We start from the raw sequence: 18,876 nt of genomic DNA, 5'->3' as shown, positions 1-18,876 counted from the left end.
TCATGTTCAATTGTTAAAAATATATCCCGTTTAATCAGATATTAGTTTTCACCGTATCGCCTCATATTATCCTGTTCAGAATTAATTATATTTTATTAGTTTAATTTGCAAATGATTAATTTAATTGTAGTTTGACTCATTTTATTTAACTGGTATGTTATACATCGAATGATGGCATATTAAAAATTATAGTTTTAAGACTTTAATATATATAATTTATTTCTCTGTGTTATTTTATTTAATCAAGTAAAATTTATAATTCAAATCTTTTTAGTAGTTCTTTTAAACGCGTTTTATTATTATATGGTTGATTTTTGATTAACAATATAGGATTTCCTTAAATTCACCTTCATATCACAAGTTATAGTATTTTAAAATACATATATCATCAAAATTACATCATTTAGATATATTTTCTGACACCAAATTTGATGTATTGTCACTATTCTTAAATCTATAATTTTTTTAAAAAACGATTTAGTTACACATCAAATTCTGAATTCATAACTTTAAAATTAAAAAATATTCTAAATAGGAATATTCTTTCCATCACCTTATTTCGTGTTCTCCAAAAATATTGTAATATCTTTATAAATCGCCTTTTATAATAAAAGAAATTAATATGACATAGTCCATGTTGAAAGCCCATCAATTTTTCCTTTCAAAGATGCTCGCTTAAACCTCAGTTTTTGTGCTTATTTCTCACATTCATGACTTAAAATTTCAATAATATTGTATCGGTGCTCGTTTAAACTATTAAGTTAGATTCGAATTCGTTCTTTTTTATTCGAATATAAATTATATCTATTTTTAGAAATCTGAATCATGGCTCGAACCCGATTATTCATATTCTTTTTCAATTTTAAATTTATTTACGTAAATAATTAATTTATAGATATTAATCTATCATGTAAACAATATATGAGACTTAACTGAAATAACAACTTATCTCAAATAAATAAGATATCGAAACGAATATAAATACAAAGTCTTAAAGTATGTGGTTAATGCTTTTGAGTAACAAACTAATTGTTTGTGCAGTTCAAGTGGTTTGAGTGATGTGTTTGTATCGGAGAGGTCCTGAGTTCGAGTCTTATGAAAACATCTTTTTTTATATATATGAGATGAGATTAGGTTCGGAGTTAGGCTCAGGTTCGGAGCTAGGTAATTTATTTGCTCAGGAGGTAGGCTTGACACGAACCTGTTGGGCTACTATATATATATAAGTAGATTTTGTTGGAGGTGATGTTTTATGTTTAATTTTGTTTTTTGATTTTCTAGAAGAAGAATTAGTTGGTGAGGCTTAGTCAAACTTGTTTTTGTATATTATGTGCATAATATGTTGTCTTTTTACAAATTTATTTCGAGTCACAAGTTTATTTGCGGTTGTGGTTCCGAACTTGTAGAGGTTAGAGTTTATATTGTTATTGTTAGTGACAATGACGAGATTTTGGTGGTTCAATGTCGGTGATGATGAGATGGTGTTATCACTTAGTGTGTTTTTCAAATAGAATAATTGAATAATTTTCTTGCATGAATTAAGATTTTGTTTTGTAAAATTGGTAAGTTTCTCTCGTCAAATATTTTATTGAATTGGTTTTAACATTAGTAATGATGATTTATTTTTTTAATATAGTAAATGACTAGTTGACTTTCTTGATTGGTGCTGATTTGAATTTTATTTTATTTCTTGAGTAATTACTAATAAATATATGTTCTAAATGTTTTGATCCTCATTGATTAGAGTTTAATGCATTTTGTTAATTGGTGTATAATTACTTGCATTCTTGATTATTGGATTTTATTTGTACCATTTATGGGTGGCCATGATTGATGGCGTATATCTTTGGCCTAGTAGACGGCAATTTGGTGCCATGTTGTTGGCTCGTTTATTATATTTAGCTTGTTTCTTTAAATTTTACATATTATTTTGTAGATTAGAATTTATATTTTAACTCTTATACTTTGCTTACTTTTATTATTAATTATATTCTTAGTATTTATTCAGGTTGTTATATATCTAGCCAAAGGGTCTCCCTTTGGTTAGGTATAAATTTTTTTGTGTTTCTTTTATATTTATCATATATTTTTGACAAACTATTTTTATTTTATATTCTTCCACTTTACCATTTTTTGACTTTTTTTAAATTTAATAATTAAAATTTATTTTCATGTTATTAATGAATCGTATTATTTCAGGGATGAAGTGGGAGCAGCATGGATTTTGAGCTTGAGACGTTTTATTTCGAACATTAAGTTTTATTGTCTAAACTTCCGGAGACATTTTCTTGTCTTTCGGTTAGATAATAAGCTTTTTGAATGAAAAAAACACCTCGGAGTATTGGCGTATTCTCGATACGGGCAAGTTCATTTCTGTCAAAAAAAAAAAAACAAAGGGCTCAGCTAACCTATGCCGTCAGGGCAGAGATTTAGAGCATTAATTATGTCTAGTTTTTTTGTGGATCATGCATTACAGTAAGATAATGCATTAATTGCTAATCTAGAAAATTCAAATATTCATATTTATGAAGTAAATTTGATATTTTATTATTTATATATTATATTATAATACTTATCATTTATATTTTTTAATAATCTTAAAATAATAAAAAATCATGAATTTATCATTAATGTCAAATTGGGTGATTTCAGTTAGAAGCCTGATCTTAATTAGAATATTAGTGTGCATGCGGTGGGCCTCAATATTATTTATGGGATGAAATCAATTAAAACTTGTAATATAAAATATGACAAAAAATTTATTTTATGTTCTCACATTTGTTTGAAAACAAATAATATTTTATTAGAAATATAAAATTTAGAATATAAATCAAAAGTAAATATATAGTTAATATCTTTTTTTAGTAAAGATGTATAGTTAATACTTGATAAAAGTTTGAATGGTTCTATACACATGTACCGATGACTATGCAAATATAAGAGCTGTATTAATTATGACTTACCCTGTGCCTTCCGGGCATAGGTTAGCCATTCCGAAAAGCAAATCGTAACAGTAACACAAGAAAAATTTAAGAGTGTTCTGACTTTTAGATGGGAAATTTAACTGCGTTCTGATTTTTAGATATCCATTCAATTTTTGAAATCACTTCTTAAAATTTTATTAGTATTTAAAATATTTTTGTATTAGGATTTAATTGTAGAGAATATTAAATGGATAGTATAGAGAGTCGTATAGAGGTACCACTAGGATGGATGACTAGAAATCCTTTCATTTTTTTTTTGTCACAAGATATTTTCTCGTATAACGAATTGTATCAGAATACAATAACTGCTGCAAAGAGTTTCTTTCGTTCAAGAAAGTATACCATCTAACCCTCGGACATGCAGAGATGACCGGGGACACTTAGACAATAAAATTTTAATGTTCGATAAGAAAACACCCATAAAAGGTCCCGCTACCATTCTTTATTCCACTCGTGTGTCCTGAAAAATTACAATACACATGAAAACATGATAAGTTCATATAGATAGTAAAACAATAAAAACTATCTAAAATGATAGAAGAAAAGAGTTAACAAACTCATAATTAAAAAATATGAATATAATATATTTAAAAAGATAAGGAAAGTAAAATCAAAAGCTTATGTAAAACAAATCATTAAAAAATCTACACCAAAGAGATAATGAGATCTCTTTGGTTGGATACATCATAAAATAAAAATCTCCTCGGAAAATAACTGATAAATATGTCAATAAATATTTAAAATATAAATTAGAAAATTTAATTAAATTTGAAAGCATAGCTAAGATATATCTACTCAAATATAATACAAAATTTTGGCAAATGAATGTGTCACATTTTAGCTAGTCATCAATATCAGCACAATATAAATTTGGTATACACCAATCAACCAATCAACCATTAGTGGCGCAGTAATATCTCATTAAGGCACAATAAAGCCATCATAAATGCCCCCCATGAATAATAGATTCAGGTACAATAATCACCAATAAAGTTTCTATCAGTTAAAATTCTAATAAGAATACAAAAATTCAAATTAAAACATTTATAAAAAGTTCAAACTACAAAGATAAACAAGTTTAAAAAGAGTCAACAAACCATTTAAAAATAACTATAATTAAGATCTACAATTACTGCAGTTAAACCAATCAATATTCAAAATTACAAAGCAAAAACTCAAATCAAGCAATTAAATTAGTCAATCAGGATAACCTAATATTACAACACGCACTAATTAAGTCACCGCACCAATCAATCATCATGAACACCAGCGAAAACTAAGAATCGAACATGAAGATACATAACGCATAAAATATAATTGATCATATAAAATATAATACAAGATTGCTAACATATATTTAATCTCCTCAAATTCGGACACGAATAGATAGAAAAAGACGAAATAGGATGCGAAAAACCCATACAATAAAGATTTAAGCACCAAATTATACCTAATCATGAAATATGAACCAAACCACAATAAAATATTGCGTAAAATAATAAACAATCACATAATCATAATCACGTAGTTTTATATTATGAAAAGATCACACCTATTTGCTGGATTTTTTAAGCTTTTTGATCAATTTTCGATTTAGGCCTGTGCCGAACCGGCCACCGGAGTCTGAATAGAAATCCTTTCATTAATCTTGTTGAGTATTATTAATTGCAATTTTTTTTTGTAAATATGTATTGATTGTTTTACCACGTTGAATTTATTATGTAAATCTCATTGTGTTGATTCCAATAATATAGTGAACTTGCTGAGCAAATATTTACTCGTTCTTGTACCTATTTATTAAATGTGCATAGTGAAGAGTGAATATGACACATATTTGAAGGACGGTCCGGAACGAGTAGCATCAAGGATAAGAAGAAGGCACACCAAACAAAACCATCGAAGGGTTAGTTAGAATGTTACTATTTTGAGGGAGAATTTGGTGATTTTTGTAATTATATTTATACACTTTATATTGTAATAATAATATAGATAATGTTGTAAAGAAATGATCGATATTGGACTTATGGAGTTATGGTGTCTCAATATGTTTGAACAAGCATGTCTGAGGTGGTGTGACGGCATGAATTCACCGGATCTGGGTTTGGGAGCGTCATGATAATATAGACATGTCTTCAAAATAAAATCTCAATGGAAAAATGCATAAAATCAATATAAAATCATTTATAATTTATAATCAGTAGAAACTCGGCGGGAAATGTCCTTGTAGAGTTATAAACGAGTCGAGCTGTTCGCGAATAAGATCAACTCGACTCGGTTCGTTACCGAGTTCGAACAATAGATTTTGTTAGTTAAAAAACTCGAGTCAAGTAGAGTCGAGTAGAGTATTATTACTGTTCGACTCGAGCTCTACTCGTAATCGACCCGAGCTCAACTCGACTGGTTAAACTCCAACTCGACTCCTCAAAACAGGATATATATGAATTTTTAAATATTAATATGTAAAAAAAACAGGGACAATGAAACGTAATATTATATCATTTTTAATATTTTTCGAATATTATTAAAATAAGTGGATCCTAATATCTCAAATTTATTATCGAAATAATATTAGGAGAACATATATAAGGATTGCTATCGAAGTTGACACTGAAAATATATTACCTAAATCAGTAAGACTCACTGAGATTCATTATTTTATATTATTAATAAGTAATGAGACTATTGGACTTGCTCTTGTTGAGAAAATTAGTTTAGTACAAGGCACTCGTTTGGATGTTCTAGTGATTTAATGCAAAAGAGTATACTCGGATATTATTGTAACACACATTTCATACAAATACCTTAAATTTGAATTTTGAGCTTTAGAGCATCTCCAAGAGTCTCTTAAATGAGCTCTTAAATTGAAATTTGAGGAGGGAGAAAGAAATTTTTGCTCCAAGAGACTCTTGTAGCTCTTCATATCACTAAGAGCCTCTTGGATCTCTCTCCTCTCTCCTCAAAGTTAAGAGCCACTACAAAGCTCTTAATTTATTTTTTACAATAAAATATTCATTCCCTCCAATTATATTTGAGTTTGTGTCATATACAAGTCCAAAAAAGAATAAAATATTAACTTAAGAGCAAGTATAAAAAATACTGTTGGAATTAAGAGGGGTGTATTGGATTGGGATTTTACAGCATTTTTTTGCATTCATGAAATCCGAGGGTATTCGATTGGGATTGTTTGAAATCCATTAAAATCTTGAGGTATTCAATTGGGGTTTTAAATTATGCTACAAAATCTGGTGGTATTCAATTGGGATTTTAAATTATGCTTTAAAATCCGATGGTATTCAATTGGGATTGTTTAAAATCCATTAAAATCTGATGATATTCAAATGCTGATGGATTTTTTTGCATTTCATAAAATGATGGATTTTATGGCATTCTTCAGTGTATTTTAAGTTTTTTGAAATCCCATCAAAATCAATGGGATTTTGAAGCATTGTACTTAAATCCTATCAACACTGCGACATTTTATCAAGAATCCGCACAAAATCAAAATCACATACAATCCATTAAAATCCATAGACTAAAAACAATCCATTAAAATCCCAATCGAATACACCCCGTAAGACTCTTAAATTTATATTAACTTATTAGGAGTCACATATTTTATATTATATTGAAGATGCTCTTATAAGAGCAACTCCAATGCATCCACTCCTTACCTATATGTAGTCTACATGGACAATATTTGAGGATTGAGAACAAAAAACACAACTCCAACGCAACTCCCTATCCCTCATTTATTTTAGGTGAGAGAAAGTTCAACCCCTTATTTGAGGGATGAAAAAGCAAACCCCTATATTCTCCATGTCATCACCAGCTCATATATCCTCTTGTTTTTCTGTCATTTATCACTGCAATTTCTCTCTCTATTTCAGTTGCATATGTGAATTTGAAATATAGGGGATCAATATAGGGAATACCATTGGAGCAAAACAATTTTTTTGTCCCCTATATTTTAGGTAACCATTATTATATAATATTTTAGGGTTGAAAATAGGGAATTGCATTGGGCTTCTCTAACACATCAAATCTAGGGTGTAGTTAGACCTGCTCCGACGCCAATACACTCTGCCTTATTATTTAGGCAGCTGTCAAACAGTGAAGTCAAATACCCGGACCAAAAAGAAAGCAGCACCAGTATCAAGTGAGTGAGAGGGAGAGTGTGGCGTGAGATTGAAGAGAAATCCCAAGTGAAAAAATGGCTATAAAATTAAACAGTGGGTTTGAAATGCCAATTATTGGTCTTGGTGTTTGGCGTATGGATGGCAAAGACATCAAGAACCTCCTCCTTAACGCCATTAACATTGGTTATCGTCATTTCGATTGTGCTGGTATACTCGTTTTCTCTCTATTTCTCTACGTTTTCAATTTCTGTCTATATCTGCTAATACCCTTTTGGCCGATTCATAGTTAGATGGTGATTTGTTTAATGGGGATGCATAGTTAAACAAGTTTTGAATAAATCTTAGCTCCAGAGCTCAGTAATGTCGCAACTTAATGGGGATTTTAAGTAGGCTTATGTTGTGTTTGATTGGGGTGAATGGAATGGAATCGAACGAGTGGAAGTAAAAGGAAATAATAAGGGGTAGTAGGGAGGACTCGAAAAAAATGAGTGGTTCTAATCATCAATGATCGAGATTTGGATAGAAATTGGGTATAACAGAGGATGAAACATTCTTTCACAAAGTGGGGGCGAATTATTCAACCAAATTATTATGTACAACCAATGTATAAACAAGTTTTTGGTTGCGATAAGATCTTTGGTACTTTTATTCGGCCAAGAGGATGTTATCCCATACTTATATAGTATGTTCTAGCCTAAGCAACCTATAGCTTCAACTAGGTAGAGGATCTTGTAGTGATCAAGTAGGGAATATATGGGTCTTGGCAGAAATTTCGGAGGATTACTTTAAGTGGTAGGATTAGGTTCGCTCTTTAATTTTAGCTCTTTAATTTTATTGCAATTCTGTTCATTTGAATATGAATATTTTATCAAATGGGCTGAATCAATTTAAAGGAATTTTGTTGTTTGGATTAAATTCACTACATGTGTGCTCCATTTAGTTTTGTAAACATCCTCTTCCTGTGGTTTAACCATTTGTTGCTTTGATTATGATTGGCTACTCTTACCATTTGCAGCTGATTACAAGAACGAAGCGGAAGTAGGGGAGGCACTAGCAGAGGCATTTAATTCGGGACTTGTCAAGAGGGAAGATCTTTTTATCACCACCAAGGCAAGGATACTTATATAATATTGTAATTCATGTTTTAAAGATTACAATTTCTATAGTTTAGTTGGAAAATGGTGGTTTTCAAATTAGTTATGTGTTGTGGTTGCAGCTTTGGAATTCAGACCATGGACATGTTGTTGAGGCTTGTAAAGACAGTCTCAAGAAACTGCAGCTAGATTATCTAGATCTATACCTTGTCCACTTCCCTGTTGCTACTAGGCATACTGGTGCTTCCTGCTTTCACTCTTCTGACTCCCACTTTATTTATTTATTTGCATTGTTGCTAGTGGAAGTATACTGTTTGAGATATATAGAACTTGATACAAGAGATACAAAGACTTTAAGGCATAAATTGGATTGGGTGGCATACAAGCATTGCAGAACCTGTGCATATATTTGAAATTATCATCTGTAGATTAATAAAATAATTTATTTTTTTTTAAGAAATATTTTTTAAATCTGAGGTTGCTGGGCCTGAGGGTTCCCTCAGGCAACACCCTGAGGTTGAAATAACTACAATAGTAAATTAGGGATATTTTTGTTAGTGCAGGAGGCTGGATCTATATTTCAAATCGGCCATCAATATTTTATAGTGTAATCTGATCCTCAGAGCTCCATAAGGCACCCTCAGGCGTAGTTTCCTCTTTAAATATAATTGATGAAGAGCACACACACACACACACACACACACACACACACACACACACATATATATATATATATATATATATATTAGCTTGTATTATTTAGCCTAATTGTTTATGTACTACTTAGAATACTATATATAAACACACCTACATATATTAATCCATTTATTTGCGTGTGTGCGCGTGTGTATTAGTGTCTTATTTGTAAATGTCCTATTTTAAAGGTCAATATTTCTATTTAGGTTTATTATATTACATATAATGTCCAATGTCCTATATGTAAGATCGCATTTATTTAAACCCAACTATGTTTTTTAATTTGATTATTATATCTATATTGTACTGTTATAAAGACTTATATAAGTAACTAAGAATAAGGTTCTATGGAGACCACATATTTTTGGAGTATTGGAGTCCAAGATCTGCGCCATCCATTTGATTGTCATCCAACGGTTCATATGTTTAGACAGAAAGAAAAACTAATACAGTATAACGTGGAGTAAATGAAACGAGTTAGCATCCCGCTAATGCGTACACATGAGTATTACTCATCACATCATCGATACACATATCTTCTTGTTCTCAATTGTTGCCTGCAAATTAGGTTTTTATTGTTCTCGCTCTTCTCCTATTCCCCACTCTATTTTTGAATATTCTGCAATTTCTCTCCACTCTCTTTTATTGAATGTTCTGCAGTTTCTCTCTCTCCCCTCTCTCTTTTTGAATGTTCTGCAATTTGTCTCCACTCTCTTTATTGAATGTTCTGCAGTTTCTCTCTTCTCTCTCCCCTCTTCTGAATAAATGTTCTCTTTTGGATTTAGACTTTAAAAGTATTCCCACAAACATATGTACAAGTTAAATACATGCAGGACATTAGAGTGTTAATTCTTTAAAAAAAATAAAAAATCAGGGAGCATGTCTAAACTCGTGTTCTGCATCCTGCAAACAAGTATACTCAACTACTTAAAATTTCAATCGTCTTTGATTTTTGGGGAACAATGTTCTTCGTTTGCTAAGAAAATATGTATGGTTTTTGTTTTAATGTTTGTCTAATTGAGCCAGGTGCAGAATTTAATTTGCAATATGTGGTGGGTATACATATTTTGGCGTATTGGTTAGTTTATCAATTTGTTAAAAAAAAAATTTCAATCTACTTTTAATCACGACCCTTAATTCATATATCTGTTTAACGATTGATTTTATGGTCTCCAGGGACTCCAAATTTGGAGTCCCATGGAACCCAAGTACCCAACTCAAGTAACTAAATGATATAATATCTATACTATACTATTAATATTAAACCAGAAACATTAAAAGTTTGGTCGGTCGGTACTTGAGCCGGATTATGGGCCTACTTATATAATCAATTATACTTTTTAACTAAAAATTATTATCTTATTTATATTAATATAGATAAAAAAAACTCAATATTCTAAAAATAACATTGAACAACATAGCAACTACCTTTTTACTAAAATACATTATCTTTTTTAGATTCCTAACTAAAAAACCGATTTTCTAAAAATAATACATGCAACATATAAAAAAGATGATATTATTATACTCCATCCGTCCCTCCTGAGTTGTATACGCAGGGGGAGTGACACGCACTTTAATGCTTCTCTAAAGCATAGTTCTATAATTTATTTTTCTTATATTTTTTTTTGAATAAAAATTTAACGACTAATTTTTTATTTAGAAAAAGAAAATCTTAAAAATAAGTTGAAGAACTATATTTTATAAAAACATTAAAATGCGTGCCAAATGGTGAACGTATAGAATTAAATGGGACGGAGGGAGTATATAATTATTAAAATACAACTAATGTTATATTTCAACTAAATACATTAATGTTATTTTTAATTACTCTATGTTATCACTTTAAAAAGAGTATCATAGATCTATACCATCTATTTGTACTATACTATACATTATTATTATTATTATTATTCTATTAAAATTGAAATATCAATAATTTTATTGGTCGGTCGAGTTTTATCAGCCGGTCGGTATTATTTTACGGGTCTCCTTAATATATAACGACATAACATGTTCTAATAAACTTTTTTTTTTATCAATTAAGTCAAAACATTTAAAAATTCTGTCAGCATGATCGGTTTGTATTTCAATTAAATTTAAAATATAGTGGATAAAATTACAAATATTATAATCACCCGTGCATGGCACGGGTTATAAGCTAGTATTAAAGTTATAAGACGAAGATGAAAAAAATAACTAGTGCTTTCTTTCTATACTTCTCTGTGTTATAATCATGAATCCAAGTCCCCTGTTTATATTTATAGTGGGTCAGAGTACAAGAGTACAAACCGACATAATATAATACTAATACATCAGAGCTGAGGAATAGACTTTGAAGTCAATAAATCATCAATCTTTTGACATTTGACAATCATTCAAGTGATTTATAATATATACAATATACTACTACTTAAAAGCCCATTTATTATAACCCAATTATGTTTTTTAAATTATTATAAGACCCCATACCTTTTCAGAATCTCCATTTTGGCTTTGGAAGTATATTATTGGGAAAAGGACACTATTTGAAACTTGTTAGGTCCAGGCTATTAACCAACAGATTATCTCTAGTTTGGTTTTATTGGTATTAAAATAGACATAATTGGTGGGAAACCTAAAATCCATATGGAATGAACTGCTTTTTGCAACCCGGTTGTATTGTCCAAAGACTCAAAATGCTTGTCCTTTATATACTTAGCTAAGACATCCGGTTCAGGTCGATAGGGACCTTACCGCGTCTCCGTCCCTTTCTGTGAAGTATGTATTAAACAATATGTGTTGCGCCTCACAGGGTATGCTATTATGGATTAAAATTAGACTTTTGGCTTATTCTATGTAGGAGTTGGTGAAACTGGGAGTGCACTTGGTGAAGATGGTGTATTGGATATCGATACTACCATATCCCTGGAAACTACCTGGCATGATATGGAAAAGCTGGTCTCAATGGGCTTGGTTCGTAGCATAGGCATCAGGTGGTGTCACAATTTTTAATACATTTATCCCACTTTCTTCAGTTCATTAAAAATGATTGGTTTTGTGCTTCAATTAGGATGAAGTGCATATTGTTAGCCTGCACTAATACAACTTTCGTGTGCAGCAACTATGACATTTTCCTCACAAGAGATTGCTTGGCTTATGCTGAAATTAAGCCTGCTGTAAATCAGATCGAGACACACCCTTACTTTCAGCGTGACTCGCTTGTCAAATTCTGTCAAAAGCATGGAGTATGTGTTACAGCCCACACACCACTAGGAGGTGCTGTGGCCAATGCTGAATGGTTTGGTACAGTATCTTGCTTGGACGATCCAATTCTTAAGGTTTATTAACATACTTTGTATAATACAATATTCAGATTCATGCTAAACTTCTAAATTACTTGCTGTTTCTTTGAAGTAATTGACTGTAGCTGCCTAATATACCTATCAGGGTCTAACCGAGAAATATAAGAAGACGGCAGCTCAAATTGTTCTCCGCTGGGGTATACAGCGAAATACAGTTGTAATCCCTAAGTCATCTAAGCTCGAACGGCTCAAGGAAAACTTTGAAGTTTTTGACTTTGAGTTGAACAAAGAAGAAATGGACATCATTAAAAACATGGAGCGGGAGTACCGGACTAATCAACCTGCTAAGTTTTGGGGAATCAATCTTTATGCATAAGGGCCTATTTTTCATGTATAAAACAAATATTATATTGCCAAAACTTGGAGTATTTGAAAGTATCTGTTATTCTACAGAGAAGTTAACAATGATATACTATAGGCAATGCCATGGGACTTGTACCCATGCTCGGGACCTTCTCTTTAATACTAGCTAAAATCGTGGCGGTGGAAGGCCACACTTTTTATTTCCCTTGTATAAGTGTTTATGCATATGTTTCTTTTTTTGCTTTATGTAGATTGTTTTGCAGGATCAGTGATTGTCCTTTTCTCTAAAGGTTTCAGTTGAGGCTTGTGTAATACAGTGTAATTTGTCAATGATCGACAAAGCGTTGGTTGCTGCTCCCTCGGTCCGTTTAGGTGGTTAACATATGGGAGAAGGTTTCATATGTATTTTAAGACTTTTATATAATGTTAGTGATCAAGTATAAACTAATTCTTAGATACAAACTAAAAACCTTGTTTTACACTATTTGACTAACTCTATCTTCGTCTCTTTTAGCGATCCCACTTCCATCTCTCCCCTCTCCTAAACTCACCATCGCTGCCACTTTGATCTTACTCCATCTGACTACTCATCCCGATCCCAACCACCACACTATTGCCCCGTCACTCAGTGTGAGCAAAGTTGTTACAAAATTCGGGATTTCTTGCTATATACTTTACTAGTTTTCGCTTTGTGAATTAGTGATTTATGTTGTACAAATTAGTGATTATTACTTGAGAGTTTAGTGATATTTGTTGCAAAAATTAGTGTGAATTTTCAAAAATTAGTGAAACCTTGGGATTTGTGCTTGTTTTCGATTAGATAATAATGACGATGGGGTAGATAGTGGAGGTGGTGGACATGGAAGGGTGGGAGCATGGAGGGGACGGGGCACGACAGAAGAGGGGCATTAACACGTGGATGTATCTTACGTTGTGTTCACTTGGCGTGAATGGAATGGAATGGAGGGAGAATAGAATGAATTTTGTACTAAAAAATGGTGTTGATCAAAGAAAATGTATACAACTTTCATTTCTTCTATCTTTTAATTCCTACTATTTTAACTATAATTCTAACCCACATGTTTTGGAAGGAATGCTCATTCCATTTCTACATCATGTTTTCTTACAATCTTTCTCACAAGAAATTTGAATACATTCATGTTTTGTCACAATTATCTCATACTTTCTTCCTTGTGCTTAAAACTTCTATATAACTTTTCTAACCATTCTCTCCTCATTCCATTCCATCTAAGTGAACACAACCTTAGTCTTACGTCATTAAATACTTTCTGAGACTAAAAATGCTTGTGATGCACTATAAGTCAAAAATTCCATCATTATCCTTTTAAATATAATTTATAATTGATTAAATAAATAAATAAATAAAACTACTATCACTAACATATATTAATATTAAAAACATACTTAAATATAGATGCATAACTTATAAAGACGAACTCGAACTCTTACATTATTAAATAGTTTCAAAAACTAAAACACTTGTGATGTATTACAAAACAAAAACTATATCATTATCTTTTTAAAATGATGGAGTTTTTAAATTATAAATATAAAATCAAGTTATAAATATAAAATTTTGAATTGTATACTCGTCCATGTTTCGTACGGATTGTCTTTTAAAAAAAAGCAAATATAAACAATTATATAAATAATGAAAGACAAACCAACATGTGTCTTCTTAATCATAACGCGTTATACTCGAAAACAATCATTTAACCTTTTTTCAACTCTAAAAAAGTATTCAACTTCAAGACAAATACGAATTATTATGTAACCCTTTTTAATTCTAGCATTCTCTATTCCAAAACAAACAGAAAACTAATACATGATAATACATCTTTTTCCATACAAAATGAAAAATATACTTAAAAATTAATAGAAAAATAAGTTGAATCCTTCAAAGTTCTACTTCGAAGGAACAAGCTGAATTCACTGATTTAGACAAGAAATTTATTGCGCTAGACACGAGACTATAACTTATTATATTCAGCGCAATGAATAAGATTATGCCCCACTTGTTACTTAGCCGTGACAATGCAAACTTAATGTGAAAAACCATTGAGCTGATGATGGAGGGTACTGATGAAGTGAAGGAGAACATATATGATATGTTGATCTCGAGATATGAAGAACTCAAGCCTCAAGTCGGAAATTCAATCTCTCAACTCTATGAGAGATTTATGTTGTTGATAAACAACTTCACTTTCCACGACAAAATATATATCCTCAGAGGAAATAAATATAAAATTTATGTTGGTGGTGTTATGGCATTTATAGAAAAAACTGCATCTATCAGGGAAAGAATAGACTTTAATAGCATGTTTCTTGAAAAGATATTTGGGAAGTTGAAAACCTATGAGATGGAGCTGGAACAGGAGAATCATTTATGGGCATAGTCATTAATAAAGAAAATTATATTGTTTCCATTTTGGAACTTTTGCCTCTTTATGTTTTATGGATATGCCCCTATACGTTGAACCTTTTAATATATAATCTCAGGTTGTTTAGCTATCGTAATCCACATATATAACACAAAACAACACAAGTTTCTTTTCAAGTCCGCTACGTCAAAACATGATATATATATATATATATATATATATATGTATGACGACTCAACAGTCAATATGAAATTTCTTGTAAATACTAATGTCTATTCTTTTTTGAATCGTAGTTAAACATAAAAGAATAGAAGTTATAGAATTACAATAGACTAGAAAAAAAATATAATAGAGAGAATATGTGCAAATTAATCTTGACTGGTGGATTTAAATAACTTGAGGTCCACCATATTAACTTCTATATCTCCATTCTCTACACAAATGTTCATGATATTTCATTATAAGTTGCTAAATTTTCAATAAATTTCATATTTGTTACAACTGCTGATTCAATGAGTTTCTGCATCTCTATTCTCTACACAAGTTTTCGGGGTATTTCATTTGTAAGTTACTAAATTTTCAATAAATTTCATATTTGTTACAAATGATGATTCAATGAGCGTCAAGATTTGAAGATGATGCTGGCCAGGATCTAACAGTGATGTCATCAGTATTCAATGTCATCAGGATTTGGAAGCTGGTCATTATTTGGAGATATCCGGAACATTATCAATATCTCATCAGATATCTTTTATCTCTGAAAAGTAAGAATTGATTGATATATAGGTGGCTGATTTATAAGATCGTAACTATCAATTTAGATATGTATATAATGTGATAATGATTGAAAGAACATATCTTGTGATTGATAGAGAATCTATGTAGTATATAAACACAATTATAGGTTTACACAATGTAACAAGTATACACGAGTATTTGTAACCTAAGAGCATCTCCAACCCCAAAAACCCTTAGCAAAAATTGTATATGTGGCATCTAGGTGGCATCTAGATGGCACTTATAGAGATTATGTAAAAATTGTACCACTCCAACCCTCCACTCCCTGGCAAAAAAATATAGCCAACCATGTTTGGTTGGCTATATTTGTCGAACCAAGTAAGCCCTTAGGTATAATTTTACACAAGCAAAATTATAGATAATCCCGTTGGAGCATATACATGTCCCCTTAGCAAAAAATTTACATAATCCATATAGCCAATCAATATAGCCAACCATTATACATTTTGCCCTTGGAGATGCTCTAACAGTTTTCGAGAGTAACAAAATTTTTTGAGAGAGTTTTGTAATATTTTATATGAAGAAATCAAGAGAAACTGTTTGATGTTCCATATTTGTGTTCATTATTTATTATAAGTCGAAAATCTTATATCAACTGTATTAAATCACTTTCACAGTTTAACATCACGCAATAATATTGATATTCATATGAGCATTGTTCAACACATTGTTAGAATTAATATTAATATAAATATTATTTCTATAGTTTGCTTTAAAAGAAAAATCTAGAAAAATCTTCAAGACTTTTCAGTTTGTGACTTTTCACTTTGGAGCCTTTTTACCTCCTTGAATTAATGGTGTCTTTTGGCCATTCTTGGAGTTACAAGTTTGAGCTCTTATAAAAGGAGATCTCCCCCTCATGTTTGCACACACACAAAAACAATTTTCCTCTCTTATAGATATAAGTATATTTTTGGGCAATGATCAAGAGTGTTTTCAATCTATTTCTTTGTACTACACCAAAGAAATAGAAGTCGTGTAACCTTGGAGGTTGATTGCCAAGAGGCCGTGTGTACGTAGCGGGGCAAATTCAACTTTAGGGCAGTGTTAATTCACGCCACGACTCCTTCATTCTCTCAAGTTCTTTTCGGTTTGCTCTCTTCTTTTCCTACATACTAAAGTTGAATTTTGTGTTAGCATATATCTTATCTGCCACCATGAATTCCAATACTTTTATTCCTGATATGTCCAAATTAGACCCTTTTGATGGGAAAAATTATAAAATGTGGTCCGATAAGATGGAGTTTTTCTTGAGTCAAATTGGAGTAGATTATTGTCTCACTAAAGACTCAGCCCCTGAAAATTCTGGAAAAGATTTCGAGAAGGATAATAAGACTTGTCGTGGAATGTTATTGCATTATATGACATCTGCTTTATATTTAATCTATAGCAAGTCCTTAAAGGCCAAAGAAATTTGGGATGCTTTAAAAACCAAGTATGGTTCTGATGATTATGGGACTAAGAAATATGCATGTAGTCGTTGGCTAAATTTTCGTATGTCTGATGATAAGCCTGTTCTTCAACAAGTTCATGAGTATGAATATTTATGTGCTGATATTATTGCTGAAGGAATGAAAATTTGTGAAATGTTTCAAGCTAATTGTCTTCTTGAAAAATTACCACCATCTTGGCAAACATATGTTCATTCTATGAAGCACAAACAGAAGGACTTCACTCTGCAAGAGTTAGTGTCTCACATCAAGATTGAGGAACAAAATCGAATTCAAACAAATGAAACAACACTTGGTCATTCTTCATTTACTGCTAATCTTGTTGAGTCAAAAGATGCAGGTCATAAGAAAGGACCAAAAGGTAAAGGTCCAAATCAGTTCCATGGCACTAAAATGAAAAATAAGAACTTCAAAGGGAGAAGGCAGTTTAAAGGAAATTGCTTCACTTGTGGAAAATTCGGGCATGCCGCAAAGGAGTGTAGGCAAGGAAAGGGACCTGGTTCAAAAACAAAGGAAGACAAATCTCAGACTCAGGCCAATCTCACTGAAGAAATCATAGCTGCTGTTGTATCTGAAGTAAATTTGGTGAGCAATATTTCTGAATGGGTGGTGGATACCGGTGCAACTCGTCATATTTGTTCAAATAAGGATATGTTCCAGGACTATGATAAAGCATCTGATGGAGAATGTGTCTTCATGGGCAACTCAAGCACTGTGAGTATACTTGGAAAGGGAAAGGTTTCTCTTAAACTTACTTCTGGAAAAACTATTGCTTTGCATAATGTTTTGCATGTCCCTGATATTCGTAGAAACCTGATTTCTGGAGCCTTATTGAACAAAGCTGGTATTAAATTAACCTTTGAATCTGATAAACTTGTTCTTACTAAAAATGGTGATTTTGTGGGCAAAGGCTTTTGTAATGGTGGGCTGTTTGTACTTGATATTTTGACTGATAATAAAATTGCTACTGCTTCTGCTTATATTGCTGAATCTGTTACCTTATGGCATGCTAGACTGGGTCACGTAAATGTTGCTTCTGTGAAAAGGCTTAAACAACTTAGGCTAATCCCTGAATTCAGCAATACATCTTTTGATAAATGTGAAGTATGTGTTGAAGCAAAGCACCCTAAAAAGGCCTTTAATAAAATCGGAAACCGGTCTTCGACATTGCTTGAATTAATTCACAGTGATTTAAGTGACTTTAAGAACACTATGAGTAGAGGAGGTAAACGTTATTATATTACTTTTGTGGATGACTTTTCACGATTCACCAAGCTCTACTTGTTGAGTTCGAAAGATGAGGCCGAAGAAAAATTTCTTATTTATAAGGCTGAAGTTGAGAAACAATTGAATAAAAATATTAAAAGGTTAAGAACAGATAGGGGTGGTGAATATGATGGAGCGACTCTAAAGAAATTTTGTGAACTTAATGGGATTATTCACGAGGTTACAGCGCCATATACGCCTGAACAAAATGGGATAGCTGAACGAAAAAATAGAACTCTTAAAGATATGATGAATGCTATGCTTATCAGTTCAGGAATGCCTTCTAATATGTGGGGTGAAGCTATTTTATATGCTTGCTATGTGCTTAATCGTGTGCCGCATAAAAAATCTGATAAAACTCCTTATGAACAGGGCCGGTTTTGAGGGAGTGCAACAAGTGCA

The 18,876-nt window shown here is 31.5% G+C and overlaps 1 protein-coding gene across 1 annotated transcript; it reads left to right on the top strand.

Annotated features, from left to right (window-relative positions):
* The first annotated feature begins 6,999 nt into the window (after window positions 1–6,999).
* Window positions 7,000–12,803, top strand: LOC108228127 (NADP-dependent D-sorbitol-6-phosphate dehydrogenase). The gene is made up of 6 exons (XM_017403615.2): window positions 7,000–7,327; window positions 8,136–8,230; window positions 8,337–8,454; window positions 11,753–11,885; window positions 12,011–12,230; window positions 12,340–12,803. The coding sequence occupies exons 1-6, from the start codon at window positions 7,195–7,197 to the stop codon at window positions 12,568–12,570; spliced, it is 930 nt and encodes a 309-aa protein (XP_017259104.1). The 5' UTR covers window positions 7,000–7,194; the 3' UTR covers window positions 12,571–12,803.
* The last annotated feature ends 6,073 nt before the right edge of the window (window positions 12,804–18,876 follow it).

Source organism: Daucus carota, chromosome 6, assembly GCF_001625215.2.
Source record: "Daucus carota subsp. sativus chromosome 6, DH1 v3.0, whole genome shotgun sequence".
Classification (NCBI taxonomy): Eukaryota; Viridiplantae; Streptophyta; class Magnoliopsida; order Apiales; family Apiaceae; genus Daucus; species Daucus carota.
This window is presented reverse-complemented; position numbering and strand designations above follow the sequence as displayed.